General features: G+C 39.0%; 1 protein-coding gene across 3 annotated transcripts in view; it reads left to right on the forward strand.

Moving 5' to 3' along the window:
* The window catches only part of LOC127787935 (DNA-directed RNA polymerase III subunit 2), a 125,502-nt gene that overhangs the window by 82,366 nt on the left and 27,476 nt on the right, over positions 1 to 15,660 (forward strand). For all 3 annotated transcript variants that reach the window (XM_052316019.1, XM_052316017.1, XM_052316020.1), the window contains one exon: positions 11,148 to 11,218. In XM_052316019.1, coding sequence (XP_052171979.1) covers positions 11,148 to 11,218 — 71 coding nt within the window. The remainder of the gene's footprint in view (positions 1 to 11,147; positions 11,219 to 15,660) is intronic.

Below are 15,660 nucleotides of genomic sequence, written 5' to 3' on the forward strand. Positions count from 1 at the left end.
GGGAGTGTTTGACTACTCAACATAGACTTTTGGTACCTGACGTCCAAGTAAGAAATTGAAAGAGAAAAAATCACAGAAAACAAAATCCAAGAATTAGATGGTGGGATTTAAAAGAGGAGAAATAATTATTCTTCAAAGAAAAATTAAGAGGTAGAAGGGAATAGAATGGAGAAGGACATGCAAACCAAATGTGGAGGGAAATGGCTACTGCCCTGAGAAGCACGACAAAGGTAGTCTTTGGAGAGACAAATGGTAGAGCCCCAAATCTTAAGGAGCCTTGGTGGTGGAATGAAGAGGTACAATTGAAAATTAGAAAAAGTAAATTTGCTATAAGGCTGTATATCAGTGCAGCAATGAAGAAAACCTAAAAAATTATAAAGAAGCGAAAAAGGCAACAAAAAGAGTTGTTAGTGAAGCAAGGTCAAAAGCATATGAGAATCTATATAAACGATTTAATATAAAAGATGGAGAAAGGGATATATATAAATTAGCTAAAGCAAGAGAAAGAAAAACAGGGGATCTAAACCAAGTGAAATGCATAAAAGATGAAAACCAAAATGTATTAGTGAATAAGGAAGCGATTAAGGAGAGATGGAAGGAATATTTTACAAAATTATTTAATGATGGTGGGGACACAAGAGTTAGGTTGGGACATCATAGTAACTCCGAAGGGAACGTGAGCTATACATTTTATTGACGCACAAGTTTAAAAGAAATAATGCAAGCATTAAAAAAGATGAAAAATCATAAGGTGGTGGGACCGGATAATATACCAATAGAAGTATGGAAATGCATGGGAGAAGATGGCATCTCCTGGCTAATGAAATTATTTAATGCGATCCTTAAATAAAAAAAGATGCCAGATGAGTGGAGGAAGAGTACTTTGGTTCCTATATACAAGAACAAAGGAGATGTTCAAAACTGTGAAAATTATAGACGAATTAAGTTAATGAGCCATACCATGAAACTCTGGGAGAGAGTAATAGAGCAAAAGCTTGGAAAAGAAACAGACGTCGTGGAAAATGAGTTTTGTTTCATGCCTGATAGGTTAAGAATGGAAACTATATACCTACTGAGGTGCCTAATGGAAAGGTATAGAAATCATCAGAAGGCCTTACATATGGTGTTTATAGATCTAGAAAATGCCTATGATAGGGTCTCTAGAGAAGTATTATGGAGGGTTTTAGAGAAGAAATGAGTTCGAATAGCCTCTATACAAGCTCTTAAGGACATGTATCACAGTGTAGAGACATGGGTCAAAACATGCGGAGGGGATATTGAACCATTTAAAATTACAATGGGACTGCATCAAGGTTCTGCACTAAGTCCATACTTATTTGCTTTAATAATGGATGAACTCACTAAACACATTTAGATAGAGGTGTCATGGTGTAAGCTATTTGCAGATGATATAGTGTTGATGGATGAAACAAAAGAGGGAGTGAACACTAAGCTTGAGTTATGGAGAAATAATTTAGAATCTAAGGGATTTAAATTAAGTAGAAGGAAAACATAATATATGGAATGTAAATTTAGTAAGAATGCAAGAGTGAATGATGTTATAATAAAATTGGAAGACCAAATCATACAAAGAAAAGACCATTTTCGATATTTGGGATCAGTAATTCAAAAAGATGGAGGATTTTGCGAGGATGTCACGCATAGAATTGAGGCAGGTTGGCTAAAATGGAGAAATGCATCAGAAGTGTTATGTGATGGAAAAATCCTATTAAAACTGAAAGGAAAATTCTTGAGGACAGCTATAAGACCAGTTTTGTTGTGTGACTCAGAATGTTGGGCAGTCAAATACCAGTATAAGCAAAAGACAAGCGTAGCGGAGATGAGGATACTAAGATGAATGTGCGGCTATACAAGAAAATATAAAATTAGAAATGAGGTTATTCGTAATAAAGTAGGAGTAGTGCCAATCGAGGAGAAGATGAAAGAGACTAGACTAAGATGGTTTGGTCATGTGAGAAGAAGACCAAGAGACGCTCCTGTAAGGAGAGTTGATGAAATTGAACAATTAGTAAAAAAAAAAAAAAGGTAGAGGCAGACCCAAGAAGACTTTGGGAGAAACATTAAAGTTTGATATGAAATGTATGGGCCTAAATGAAGATATAACAAAAGACAGAAATACATGGAAGTCTAGAATTCATGTAGCCGACCCCACATAGTGGGATAAAGGCTGGATATGTTGTTGTTGTATGTTGTTTAACTGATTTATATTTCATTTTCATTCATTCACTCACTTTTAGCAGTAGCATTCCCAATAGATTGAGTTCTGTTTTAAGGGTGGCATTTTCAACTGATTTATATTTCATTTTTACAAATTTGCTTTTATATACATAGGTAGTAATTATGCTTTATTACGACCATCTATCAAATTCCAGGCCAAATATGTGCTTGTTTCTGAAAGTTCCATGCTAATATGAAAAACATATGTATCAGTATGTTCAAATCTCTATCAAAAGAATTTTCTGTTTTGGTGCCTTAATATCCACTTCAATGAATATGGAATTCTAGCATGCTTGGCTTATAATTACTGTAGAAAACGAAAATTGGTTTTCACTTATCGTATGTGCATGTGTGTTAGTCAAGAAATTAACAATTTCAGCCCTCCTAAGATATCTATTATTGGTAAATGAGATGGTATAAAGTACTTAACTAGTGACAAAGTGATCGTCATGTCCAATGCATTTTAACAAGCTGGACTTTTGACATTGGAAAAATCTTTTGCTTTCTGAAATATAGCTTGGAAAGATATTCTTATGCTTCTCATTCAATTTTGTTCCTCCCTGCCCCCACTGGCCCATTTGGGGGCATTATCCTCTCAATATTTGATAACAAGGGCCAAGGTGGTATTGGACACATGCAGTTGGCTTTCTATGTGTATTTGGAACTAGAGCAACTACCTTAAATTGCCTCGACCCCTATTTGGTTCATGTACCTGATGCTATTCACCAATCTCCAGACTTTTTGTTTGTGTCCATGGTCATTTTTGCTTAAATCTCCTTGCTGTCACGCCTCGAATCTGAGGCACTAATTCCAGGAATTGAGAACTGAGAAGAAAGTGGAGGGAGAACTTGAAAGAGGATGGAGAATTAGAGAGAGAAAAGAAAGGGAAAGAATTTAGAGGGAAAGAACCAATCTCTTCATTGATGATTCCCGTCCTCCTTACATGGCCTTTTATAGGCTAGCACCCTCGGTTTGTTAGGCGTAACCAAATGGGTGCAAGTAGCTAAAGCAGTAACTACTTAATACAATCACTTATGCATCTATGAGTTTTATTACAAAAATAACCTCAGGGTCATGACAATCCCCTTCTCTTGAAATTTTCCTTGTCCCCAAGGAAGGTAAGTAATTGATCAGCTCATGGGAATTGCTTCAGCAGTTGAGGGAGGTATTCTCAGGTTGTGTTGTCCAGGTGTAAGTGTGTCCACTGCACTAGCACCTGAGGTGAAGGGGCCCCTGATGTATCACCCTTTTATCCACAATGGCCTGCGGCTCTATTTCCACTTCCACGTCTTCATCTACTAGAGGCAAGTCAAGGCTGATGGCAGCATTAGGCTCCAGAGACCTCTTTAAAAGAGATACATCATACATGGAACACTGGATGGCTCACCACTCCTGCAGGTAATTATAGCTTATAAGTTACCTTACCCACCTTTTCCACTATGGGAAAGGGTCCAAAATATTTTGGACTTAACTTAGATGGGGGTGTGGCAGAGAATGAGTGCTGCAAGAATCTCTTCCCTTTCAAAAACACCCACTCTCCCGCACTAAAATTTCCCTCACTTCTCCTACAGTCTACATTTTGCTTCATTCTGTCTTGAGTTGTTGTCAACTCCTTCTTGAGTAGGGCCAACATCTCCTGTTTGTTTCTTAGGTAGTCGCTGGCAGTAGTTTGAGCTTCAGGGCAGTCTGTTACTGCTGGTAGTATAGGAGTTCTATACCCGAATGGTACTTCAAAGAGAGCCTTCTTGATTGAGCTGTGGTAGCTTGTGTTATACCACCACTGGCTAGGGATAGCCATCTATTCTAGCTCTTGGGCTTTGCAAAGCACATACACCTTAGATATGACTCCAAGCACTGGTTGACCCTCTCAGTCTATCCATCTGTCTCCGGGTGATATGCAGTGGACATATGCTTGGAATTCCATATATATTGGCCACTATATCCAAGAATAGTCGAGCTACCTCCTGAGCCATGAAAGGATGAGTGAGGCTGATGAAGTGGCCATAATTTTTCAGCCTATCAACTACCACCAAAATAACATCCCTACCCTTTGACTTTGGAAGTCCTTGGATAAAATCCATAGAAATTTCTTCCCAGGCCTAGTCTGGGATAGCAAGGGGCTGCAACAAGCCGGGGTATGCCATTTGCTCATGCTGCAACGTTGGCAAGTAGTGCAAGCTGACACATAGTCTGTCACCTCCTTCTTCAACCTTGGCCAATGGAACAAATGTCTTGCCCTGTAGTAGGTTGCCTTGATGCTCGAGTGGCCTCCCAAGAGGGATCTGTGTAATGTTTGTAGGATCTTAGCCATCAATTCCCTATCATCCCTCACAACCAATCTCCCCTTAAATCTGATCAATCCATTGGAAATAGAGTACCCTTGTGCAGTAGTGGATCTGTCTGCCAATTGAGCCTACAGGATCTTTATCCATTCTGATTTCTCATAGTTGTCACTAAGGTCCTTCACCCAATTCGGCACCACTGTCGTAGTAGCTTGGTAAGCTCCCACTTCTTCTCTTCTCAATAGAGCATTTGCTACCACATTTTCCTTGCCCTTCTTGTATTGTATTATGTAGTCAAGGCCCAACAGTTTGAACACCCCCTTTTTCTACAATTGGGTATGTAGTCGTTGCTAAAGTAAGTACCTTAGGTTCTTGTGGTCAGTTTTGATAATGAATTAGGTCTCCTCCAACTAATGCCTCCATTTATCTATAGCCAGTATCATGGCTAACAACTCCTTATCATATACACTCATTCCCAAAAGTGGCTGGCTGATATAGGCTATTAGCCTCCCTTCCTACACCAATATCGTGCCCACCCCACTGTCAAGCATTTGTTTCAACCATGAAGGGTTTAGAAAAATCTGGTAGGGCTAAGACTGGATCTTGTGTCATAGCTCTCTTGAGGGTAATGAATGTTGCCTCTCCTGGGCGGTTCCATTTAAAGTTATCCTTCTTGAGTAGCTCTGTTAAGGGCTTACTTATGATCCCATAGTGTTGTATGAATCTTCTGTAATACCTGGTCAGCCCTGGGAATCCCCTTAATTCCTTGATAGTTGAGGGCCTTGGCCATTCCAGCATGGCTGATAACTTCTTTGGGTCTGTGCTTACTCCCCTCCCGAGATCACATGCCCTAAGTATTCCACCTCCTTCTTTGCAAAGGTACGCTTAGAAAGCTTTACCTATAATTGATTGGATCTTAGGACTTCAAAGATGGTTTTGAGGTGGGACAGGTGTTGTTTCAAGTCAGGATTGTAGATCAAAATGTCATCAAAGAAAACCAATAGGAATTTTAGTAGGTACAGGGCAAACAAGTGGTTCATCAGAGCCTAGAAGGTGGCTGGAGTATTGGTAAGCCCAAAGGGTATTACCTTAAACTCATGTAGGCCCTGATGGGTTTTGAAGGCTATCTTTGGGACATAAACAGGGTTCATTCTGATTTGGCGGTACCCTGCACGTAGGTCTAGTTTGGAAAAATGGGCAACCCCCTTGAGTTCATCTAATAGGTCCTCAATTAAGGGTATAGGGAATTTGTTTTTCACAATAAGGACATTGAGTTGTCGATAGTCTATGCAAAAACACCAGGAGCCATCCTTTTTCTTAACAAGTAGGATGGGGTATGCAAATGGGCTTTGGCTAGGCTAAATTATTGAGGCATTGAGGATGCTTTTTACTTGCTTCTCAATTTCAGCCTTCTAGATAGGTGGGTAATGGTAGGCACGGATGTTTACCGATTCCAAGTTGGGTTTAAGGGGAATAGAATAGTCAAAAGGTCTATTTGTGGGTAGGGACAGGGGTTCAACAAACAAGTCCTTAAATTTCAATAGTAATGACTGTAAAGCTTTAGAGTGTGTTACCTCCGCAAAGTAGTCATTGGCAATAGGGCTCCCCTTCTACCCCTTTCCTTTAGTTATGAGCTTTTGCAGCCTCTTACCAGTGATCACCTTACACTTCCTTGCCTCCTGACTGCCACTCAATGTCTGCTTCTTCCCTTCAATGTCTAGTGTGACTCCCAATTTGTTGAAGTCAATGGTCAGGGGACCCACCATCCTTATCCAATCCACCTCGAGGACTACATCACAACCCCCTAATTCCAGAATTCTCAAATCAGCATTGAACTCCTGCCCTTGCATCACCCATTTAAAGGCCCCACACTTTTAGTGGTTGTACATCTTCTTTCCATTTGCCACTATTACTGACAAGGGAGTGGTGGTTGTGAGTTTGCACCCCAATTCACTGCAGTGGCTTCATTTAAGAAGTTGTGGGTGCTACCACTATCTATCAACGCCATAATCTTCCTCTTCCCCACCAGTCCTCTCACCTTGATAATTTTTCCAGTAGGTCCCCTTTCGAGGGCATGAAATGAGATTTCTCCCTCTTCATCTCCTTGGTCCTCCTCAGGGGTATCTTCCACAATAGCTCCATTATCTACTTCTTCTTCTCCCTTCTCCTCATCTGTCCCTTCCATGTTCACTAATTGTCTGTGGCATTGATGGATGGGGCTATAACGATCCCCGCATGTATAACACAACCCAAGCCGCCTCCTTTGCTCCATGGTGGGGTTCCTGATTGCCAATGCTTGTTGATTTTCCTTTTGTGGGCATGAAACCACTCCGGATCCCATGGTCTTAGAGTTTCCTCCTGCTAATAGGCTAATCAAGGGAAGGGTCCAGGATTGGACCCTATTCCTCTTATAGATTGCCTCTAAGGTCAGATCCTATAACCTGGCCTTCTTAGCCGCTTGTCTAACAGTGGAGGGTATCACCATCTTTACGATAGATCTCAGCTCATCCTTGAGATCATTGATAAAACTTGACACAAAGTATTGCTCAGTGAGGGATGACTGAGCATTCCACATCAAAGTCCCTAGCTCCTCAAATTTTTCCTACTTGGGCTCATTCTTCAATAACATCAACCATGTTCTTCTCCCCAAATCTCTTACACAACTCCTCAGCAAAGTTAATACAATGTGTCTCCACTCCCCTTGATCGAAACCATCCTTGAAACCATAAATCAGCCGTATCATTGAGATAGGTTATTGTCGAGGTAATTCTCTGGGGTTCTACCACATTATAGAACTAAAAGAAATGTTCACACTGACGGATCCACCATCTCGGCTTGAATCCGTCAAACAAAAGTATCTCTAACCCTGGCATTGGTGTGTGAGTACTAGTATGCTAGTTAAGATCCCTTACCTGGATACCGGATCTCATGTCTTGTAACTCCTCTACCTTTGTTCCTCCTTGAGGCCATGGGAGTATGCCTTGACCAGTCAGATCTGGATTAGTTATAGATCTGGGAGGGAATTCCAGTGACAACCGAAATTGTGGTAGGGACGACAACATATTGAACATGTTGGTAATTTGCTGGCCATACTTATCCATAGCCTCCCCATGCCTTTCCAATTCACACTGCATGTTCTCCCAAGAGGTTGCCAATTCCTCCCGCACCCCCTCTCTGATTGCTGCCACATCTTCCCTACTCTGGGTGACCCCTTCATGCGCTTGAGTCATTCCAAATTCTAGTGCTTCCATTCTCGATTCCAATTGTTTGAGACTTGTTCCTTCCACCATCTCTAGATTCGATCACACACTCATTGTTCCAACCGATCACAATTCACTACACCACCGTCGCGGAAGCATCACCGAGGACCATCAACTCTGATACTAGAATGTCTCACCTTGAATTTGAGGTGTGCCTAATTTCGGGAATTGGGAACAGAGAAGAAAGTTGAGGGAGAATTTGAAAGAGGGAGACGTAAGAGAGAGAAAAGAGAGGGAAATAATTTAGAGGGAAAGAACCAATCTCTTCATTGATGATTCCCATCCTCTTTACATGGCCTTTTATAGGCTAGCACCCTCGGTTTGTTAGGCGTAACCGAATGGGTGCAAATAGCTAAAGCAGTAATTGCTTAGTACAACCACTTTTGCATCTACGAATTTTATTACAAAATTACCTTCAGGTCGTGACACTTGCATTATACTCTCTTCCATCTTATTCTTTTGTTCCTTTTCTTTGTATTCATTGCTTGTTCTGCAGATGTGATATTGAACTGGAGGGAAGCCTTCTCAGTATGGCTGTTATTGGGCCCCATGCTCTTTCCAAAACTGAAATACCAGGAGCCATTGTTAACGTGAGCCAATATTATGTAGATACACCTAGGCACTCAACACTTTATTTTCTGAGATCTGTTCCATCTTTGTTAAAGTCAGTCTAGGTTTTTCTGGGCGCTAAGTTGAGGCCCCTGAATGAGAGTTAAGTAAGATCTTCCTTTTGGAAAGGATACTTTTTGCTTGGTTGAGACCAGTCTCTTTAAACAGCCATGGGATTGGGAACATCGGCCCAACCCTCCTAGGTTGATCCCAATCATCTTTGTCAAAGCTCATCTCTACTGCCCTGTCCACAAATGTACCCCAATTATAATTCATAGAAACCCTGATATCGGTTCTTCTCCTACATCCTTGCCCATATATCCTTTAACTTGGTTGTGCATGTGCTTGCTCATGGTTGGCCTGATCTCTCTTGTCTTGCAGCAAAGAAGTAACATCACAGGGACTCACTAAAACAGAGATTTGGATCCATTCTTGAACTAATATACGGAGATCCTCATCTAAACTTCTGATGTGTGATCAATGCACTCAAGATGCCTGGCGTCAAGTTATTACAATCTCATTCCTTTATGCTCTAGCCTTTCACTGTTCTGCATCCTTATGGCAGGCCCATAGCCAATCACAAATATAACTATGACCCTCAAACAATCTCTGACCCCATGTTTTAATGGCCAAAGCCTACATTTTCATGTGCATGAGTTGGTTCTAGTGCCATAGATAACCAATAATATCACTAATAAAGTAAGGGATCATTTACAGCTACTCAGAAAAAAAAAGGATGTGCTCTAATGCTTTCGACTCTTTGACATTTTCATACCAAACTATGTGCATCTGAAACTAATAAACAACAAATATCAGGAATGTGCTGTGTAAGTAGAGAGACACCATATGCATTGGTCAGGAAGGGATGATAAAAGAACAACTGAGATAATAGATCTAGTTGGTTCCATGCCCTCCTAGGTTAAAAACTTGTGAGATAGGGAGAATATACTATGTTATCAACTATAGTCTAAGAACAGGCTTGTTCAATTATCTCAAGATATTTACATAAATACTTGAAGGTTGCTTTAGTTGTCCCCCACCAGAGCTTCAAAGTCATAAATCAACCTGTCAGTGGAACAAATCTGGACCAGACTGAACAAACTTAGAGGACTTAGGAACAAAACACTCTAAGTGACAGGGGTGAATGGAACTTACAGTTTCACACCTTTCATTAGATGACATGATGCTTTTAAATACAGAAACCTTCTATCATCTATCTCCTAAAATCTAGGAATTTAAAATACAAGTTTAAATTTACAATACAACAACAGATAAAGATAGAATTAAACTTTGAAAAATCTTGTCCTAACTTTCAGGAATAGCTGTAGTCTTTGTCTTCTTTTGATCTCATCCTTCTTCTTCTTTGTCTTTTATTCAAACAAGCTGTTCTGATCCCTTTTATTTTGAAATTATCCCCTTTAATTTCGGAATTTTTCTTTTTCATCAGATTTTCTTCCTCAACACAGACTAATTGAATCTAATTTGATTTAGTAAGCAAAGTATCCAGTTTCCATGAATCCTGGATAGAATCTCAAGCTTCAGATATGAATCCTTGTTAAAATGTTGCCCAATCCAATGATATGTAAAATATGAACTAATAATTCAATTGTAAATTTAAACTGCATTTGAACTTATAGTCTATATTAGAATTATTAGTATAATTAGATATATTGCATATAGTTGTATGTGTTTTTATTTATTTATTTGTTATAACTATGTGTAATTAGGCTAAGCCCATAGACTAAACCCGTAGGTTATTAGGCCCGTTGTGCCTATTATAAATAACACGCTAAGAGACTAATCTCTTAGATTTTTCTCTCATAATTGTTTTCTCACATTTTACAATATGGCTAAATTACTTCAACATCTTATACGAGTAGGCCTCACCTTGACGCTGGGGCAATATTCTGATTTCACTCTGCTCTAGATTGTCTTACTGCTATCCCTGCTCCACTGAAGTTTTACCTTTTCTCCCCTAATTGGATAGAGAGGAACAAGAAACAGAAAACTGGATCCTGCAGTTGCATAAAAGTAGGAATAGACATCCAATTTCTAGCATTATATTTAGCATTAATTCTGAATATACCCCAATGAAATTATCATCCCTTAATTTCAATCTGTAATAACAGAAGTGTTTCCTGTGTTAATCGTGACAGATGGCTTCTCACTTATTCCTGTTTTCACAATAAAATGATATTGAAATGTTATGCATTGCCATTTGTGTTATTATAGCTGCACAGAGTTATGTCCAGGTTTTTAAAAACTCACAGTATACTGTCAAGCTGCTTGAATTATATCCTCTTCACTCCAAATTTCTAGCCTAATAATTAGTGTTTTAATACGGTACATTCCTATTTGAAATATTCCTCTCATTCTAGCTGATATTGAACCACAGTACTGCTAGTCTGCTAGTGTTTTTCCTACCATGTGATAATGTTTTAAGAGATGGATTAGTTGTTTCAATTCTTGCTGAAAAAGTTATTGAAGTGTTGTGCATTTTTTTTTTGTACCCAAGCATTGCTTTGGCAACTTTTTTTGAATTCGATATGGACACTGCATCAATATACGTTAATTGTATGTGTTAATGCCACCTAAACCACTGAGCACACACACATTCTTTTCCATAATGACTTCACATAGAATATGATGGTTAATACATTCAGATGCAAATTTTTGATGGGTAAGTTTATCAATTTTCTTGTGTAATTATTGTTTCTTTTTGTTTTTAAATCATCCTGAGCTCATCGTTCTATTTCAGGAATTACTGGTTTACCACTACAAGCATACATCTTCATGGGCCCTATCTATTACCAAAAACTGAAACACATGGTGAGGCTTATATTTTCTAAAGCTTATGTTTTAACTTCAAAATGCTTTGGTATGCAGGCCCAAGTACCCTCGTGTAATTCAACTATTTTTGTCTGCGATAGCTGGCTGATGTGAGGCTATATTTTCTTTTTGAATACTAAGAGTAAAAAAATATTTCATACATATATAGAGGATTTTGGTTTGTAATTGTCTTGACCCGAAGAACTAGGAAATAGAAAAAAACAACAGTTGAAGTGTTATTTTATAGTTACAACTGTTAGCAGAATCTGTTAACATAACCAAATAACTGTTGTAAATACCAAAACTACTGTAAATAACTGCTGTGGATAACCATATATAAAGTTATGCCACTTAGAGTTGAGATTATCAAGAAAATATATTGAAATTCTATCATTTTCTCTCTATCTATTCTCTATTTCCCTTTGTTCTTCTCTCTATTTTCTCCCTAAATTCTCTCATTTCTCTCTATTCCCTACCTCTCTCTGTTTTTTTCCCTAGATTTTCTCATTTATCCCCCTCTTTCTTCCTTCTTTCTTGACTATCAACTAGAAATCCTAGATTCAAAATCTAGGGTCCTGACAATTGATATTAGAGTAATGGATTCTTGGATTGCTAATTTGATAGTTTGAATCTATGAGAGGTGGCAGATGGAACTAGAATGAAACAATTGGTATCGAAGCAGTCAATTCTTGGATTGCTATTCACGACAACCTGCATCTACAAGTTTTGGAGCTATAATAGATGGTACTTGAATGAAACAACTGGAGGTGCATGTTAACCAGGTTAACTCCCTGGTGACTAATTTGCAGACTCAAATGGAAGCATTGGAGTCTGTGGCAAGCAAGAATTTAGGAAGTAATATGTCGTTGGAAAACAAGTTGGATGCTTCGATGGAGGGTTTGGCCAAGGGGCTAGACAGATTCTTGTAGATGTTTTCCTAGATTCCACAATTAAGCCTACCGAAGGATTTTTTGCACAAGGAGAATGGGGATCCAATCTTGGAAAGTAATGGCTTAAATCTCAGACAAATTAGAACTCTTGTAATAGAAGTTGAAAATATGCATGACATGGAGTTTATTGCTAATAGGATGAATGATAGAAGGATAGAAAACAATTTAGTGAATAATTTGTATACTCATAGTGTTGTTCCTATGCCAAAATTGGAGATTCCTATGTTTGACGATTGTTGGAACAAGGATGCTATGGCCGAGAATCAAGAAAGAGATAAAGATAGAGATTAGTTTTTTATTCTATTATCTATTGTATCTATTTTGTGTTTTATCTATTTGTTGTTCATTTAAATTGATGTAATCTAGTCCTAAATATAAGGTAGATTATCTAGTCCTAAAAAGTAGGAATGTAATCTAGTTCTAAAACTTAGGTGAATTCTTAGGAACCTTCTTGTATAAATTCTATTATTTACATCAATAAAGTTATCAAGGAATACCGTTTCCTTTTCCACATGGTATCAGAGTATCAAGCCTCCTAGTATGATACATCATAAACCTAGTGCCTTCATCGCACAATTTCGATTTGATCCATCTATTGGTTCTGCCTTCATTACACAATTCTTGGCCAGACTTGTTTACACCCGAGTGCCTTTATTGCACTCACAAACCTGATTCTTCCAAACTTCCGCAACATTTCAGATTGTATCCTGCAATAGTTCCAGATTTCGGCCCTCCTAAGATCGCAATGGCAAAAGTATCAAATGTTGCAACTGATTAGACAAACTTAATTAAAGGACATCAGCCAGATCACCCTGGTGAAGTTCCTCTAACCTCAAACTGAGGTGAAGTTCCTCTGATCTCAGAATTACCTATAGTCCATCCATCTTATAGGTTGGACGAGAAGAATTATCCAATGGGCTCAATTAGTGAAGACTCTCCTTAAAGGCCATGGGAAGGGTAACCATCTGACTGGAAACCCTCCCATGGAGACAAATTCGACTTACATAGCCTGGGACATAGATGACTCCTGCATCATGTCTTGGTTATGGGGAACTATGCAACCAAAGATTAGTCGGAACTTTATGTTCCTAAGTACAGCCAAAGCCGTATGGGAGACAGCGCAACAGACCTACTCCAAAATCCAGGATGCTTTCGTGATCTTTGAAGTCAAAACAAAGATTACAGCTACCAAACAAAGCCAACTCACAGTCACGGATTATTACAACTTGATGAGAGGATTATGGCTGGAACTTGACCAATATCAGCCCATCAAAATGGTATGCCGAGAAGATGCTGCAACACTCAATCAGATAATTGAACGAGATTGGATTGTAGAGTTCTTAGCTAGACTCAATCCTGAATTCAACCAAGTAAGGGTGCAAATTCTTGGTAAGGAGAAACTCCCAAAGCTGAATGAAGTTTTTGCAATTGTAAGGAGTGAGGAAAATCGAAGATATGCTATGCTAACTGAACATACCACCGAGGGATCAATCCTAGTGATCAGCAAGCAGGAAGGTAGAGGAAATAAAGTTGGGAAATCAGGGTTTCAGAACCCCGGCAGATTAGGATCAGGCTTCCCGAACCATAGCCCTAGTACTAATCGAGATTCACAGTGGTGTAGTTTTTGCAAAAAGCCCCGTCACACTAGGGAAACGTGCTTTAAACTACATGGGAAGGAAACAGTCTTGAGCAGGATCGAAGGCTTCAAGAACATGAAATCCCAAAGTTTTCATGTCTACAAGGAACAAGAAGAGGAAGCTGATAAAGGAGAAACAAAAGGTAATTTCACTCAACTGAATACCGAGGAGTTAGGTAAGTTAAAGGCCTTCCTCCAGACATTTCAAGATGGAGGAACCTGCTCCTTATCCCATTAAGGTAACTCCCAAGGTAACTTCCCTTCCTATACAGTTTTTTCAGCTTCTAAAACTGGTAAGAATAGCAGTTGGGTCCTTGATTCAGGGGCTACCAACCACATGACTCCTAATATTCATTGTTTTGTGACTCATGACACCCTTGAGCCTACCAAACATATCATGATTGCCAATGGAACCACTATCCCTATCCTAGGTAAAGGCAAAGTATCATTAAACTCTCAGCTTTCCCTAGAACAAGTTCTTTATGTCCCAGCACTAACTACCAGCTTAATCTCTATATAAAAACTAACCCAAAATCTTGACTGTTTGGCTGTTTTCTCACTTTCAATGTGTAAGTTTCAGGACAAGAAAACGGGGCAGATGATTGGTGTGGCTAAAGTTTGAAATGGGCTCTATATCTTGTATGAGGAGAATGATTGTTCTACAAGGAGACAGCAGCAACTTATGGCTTATTCTTCTTCCTTCCAGTCAGCCTTTAACTTATCTTCTATTTGGTTACACCATTTTAGATTAGGTCACCCTCCATTTAGATTGTTAAAACAATTATTTCCAGGTTTGTTTAAGTCTTTAGATCCTAGTAGTCTTAGGTGTGATGAATGCATTGTTGCTAAACATCATCGAGTCTCATTTCCAATCAGTAACATTTTATCTTCAAAACCATTCTACTTGATTCATTCTGATGTTTGGGGACCGTCTAGAATACCCAACTGTTTTGGGGAAAAATGGTTTATTACATTCATCGATGATTGTACATGAATGTGTTGGGTATTTCTTTTAAAAGATAAAGGTACTATTGGGTCCGTATTGATCACATTCTGCAAAATGATTCAAACTCAATTTGGGACCACTATAAAAAGACTTAGAATAGGCAATGCAAAAGATTACTTTAACACTCACTTGCTCAATTATTTCCAACAAGAGGGAATCATACATGAGTCATCTTATATTGATACACCCCAACAAAATGGGGTGACAGAAAGAAAAATGTGTCATCTTCTCAATGTCACTCGAACCTTACTTCATCATCATCATGTGCCAAAATATTTTTAGGGGGAAGTAGTGTTAACTGCTACTTATGTCATTAATAGGGTTCCATCTAGGGTTCTCAATGGTCAAAGTCCTTTCCAATGTTTAACTTCATTTTTCCCAGACTTTAATCTTCATAACCAGCTTCCCTTAAGAGTGTTTGGATGTGTATGTTTTGTTCACATACTCAAAATCCATAGAGACAAGTTGGACCCTAGAGCCCTTAAGTGCATATTCCTTGGATATTCTCCAACACAAAAAGGGTATAAGTGCTACCACCCAAACACCAAAGTTTTATGTTTCAAAAGATGTCACATTCAGTGAATCTCAGCCCTATTTTGTTCCCATTCCTGCAAGGCCAGCAGATATAAATCCTGTAGATATGGACTGAGAGTTTTTAAATATAAGTCTTGAAACAAGAGCAGCTAGTCAAGGTCATTCTTCCCAAGATACCAGCCCTATTATGACACCCCAACTCTCACCAACTGATCACTCTATGGAACAAGCTCACTTGAGGCTCAATTCTCCTACAAGATATAAAGGCTCTCCTTATGTGTACAAAAGAAGGCAACCCATTGAAGAATTGCAGACA

Source organism: Diospyros lotus, chromosome 13 (assembly GCF_014633365.1).
Source record: "Diospyros lotus cultivar Yz01 chromosome 13, ASM1463336v1, whole genome shotgun sequence".
Taxonomy (NCBI): Eukaryota; Viridiplantae; Streptophyta; class Magnoliopsida; order Ericales; family Ebenaceae; genus Diospyros; species Diospyros lotus.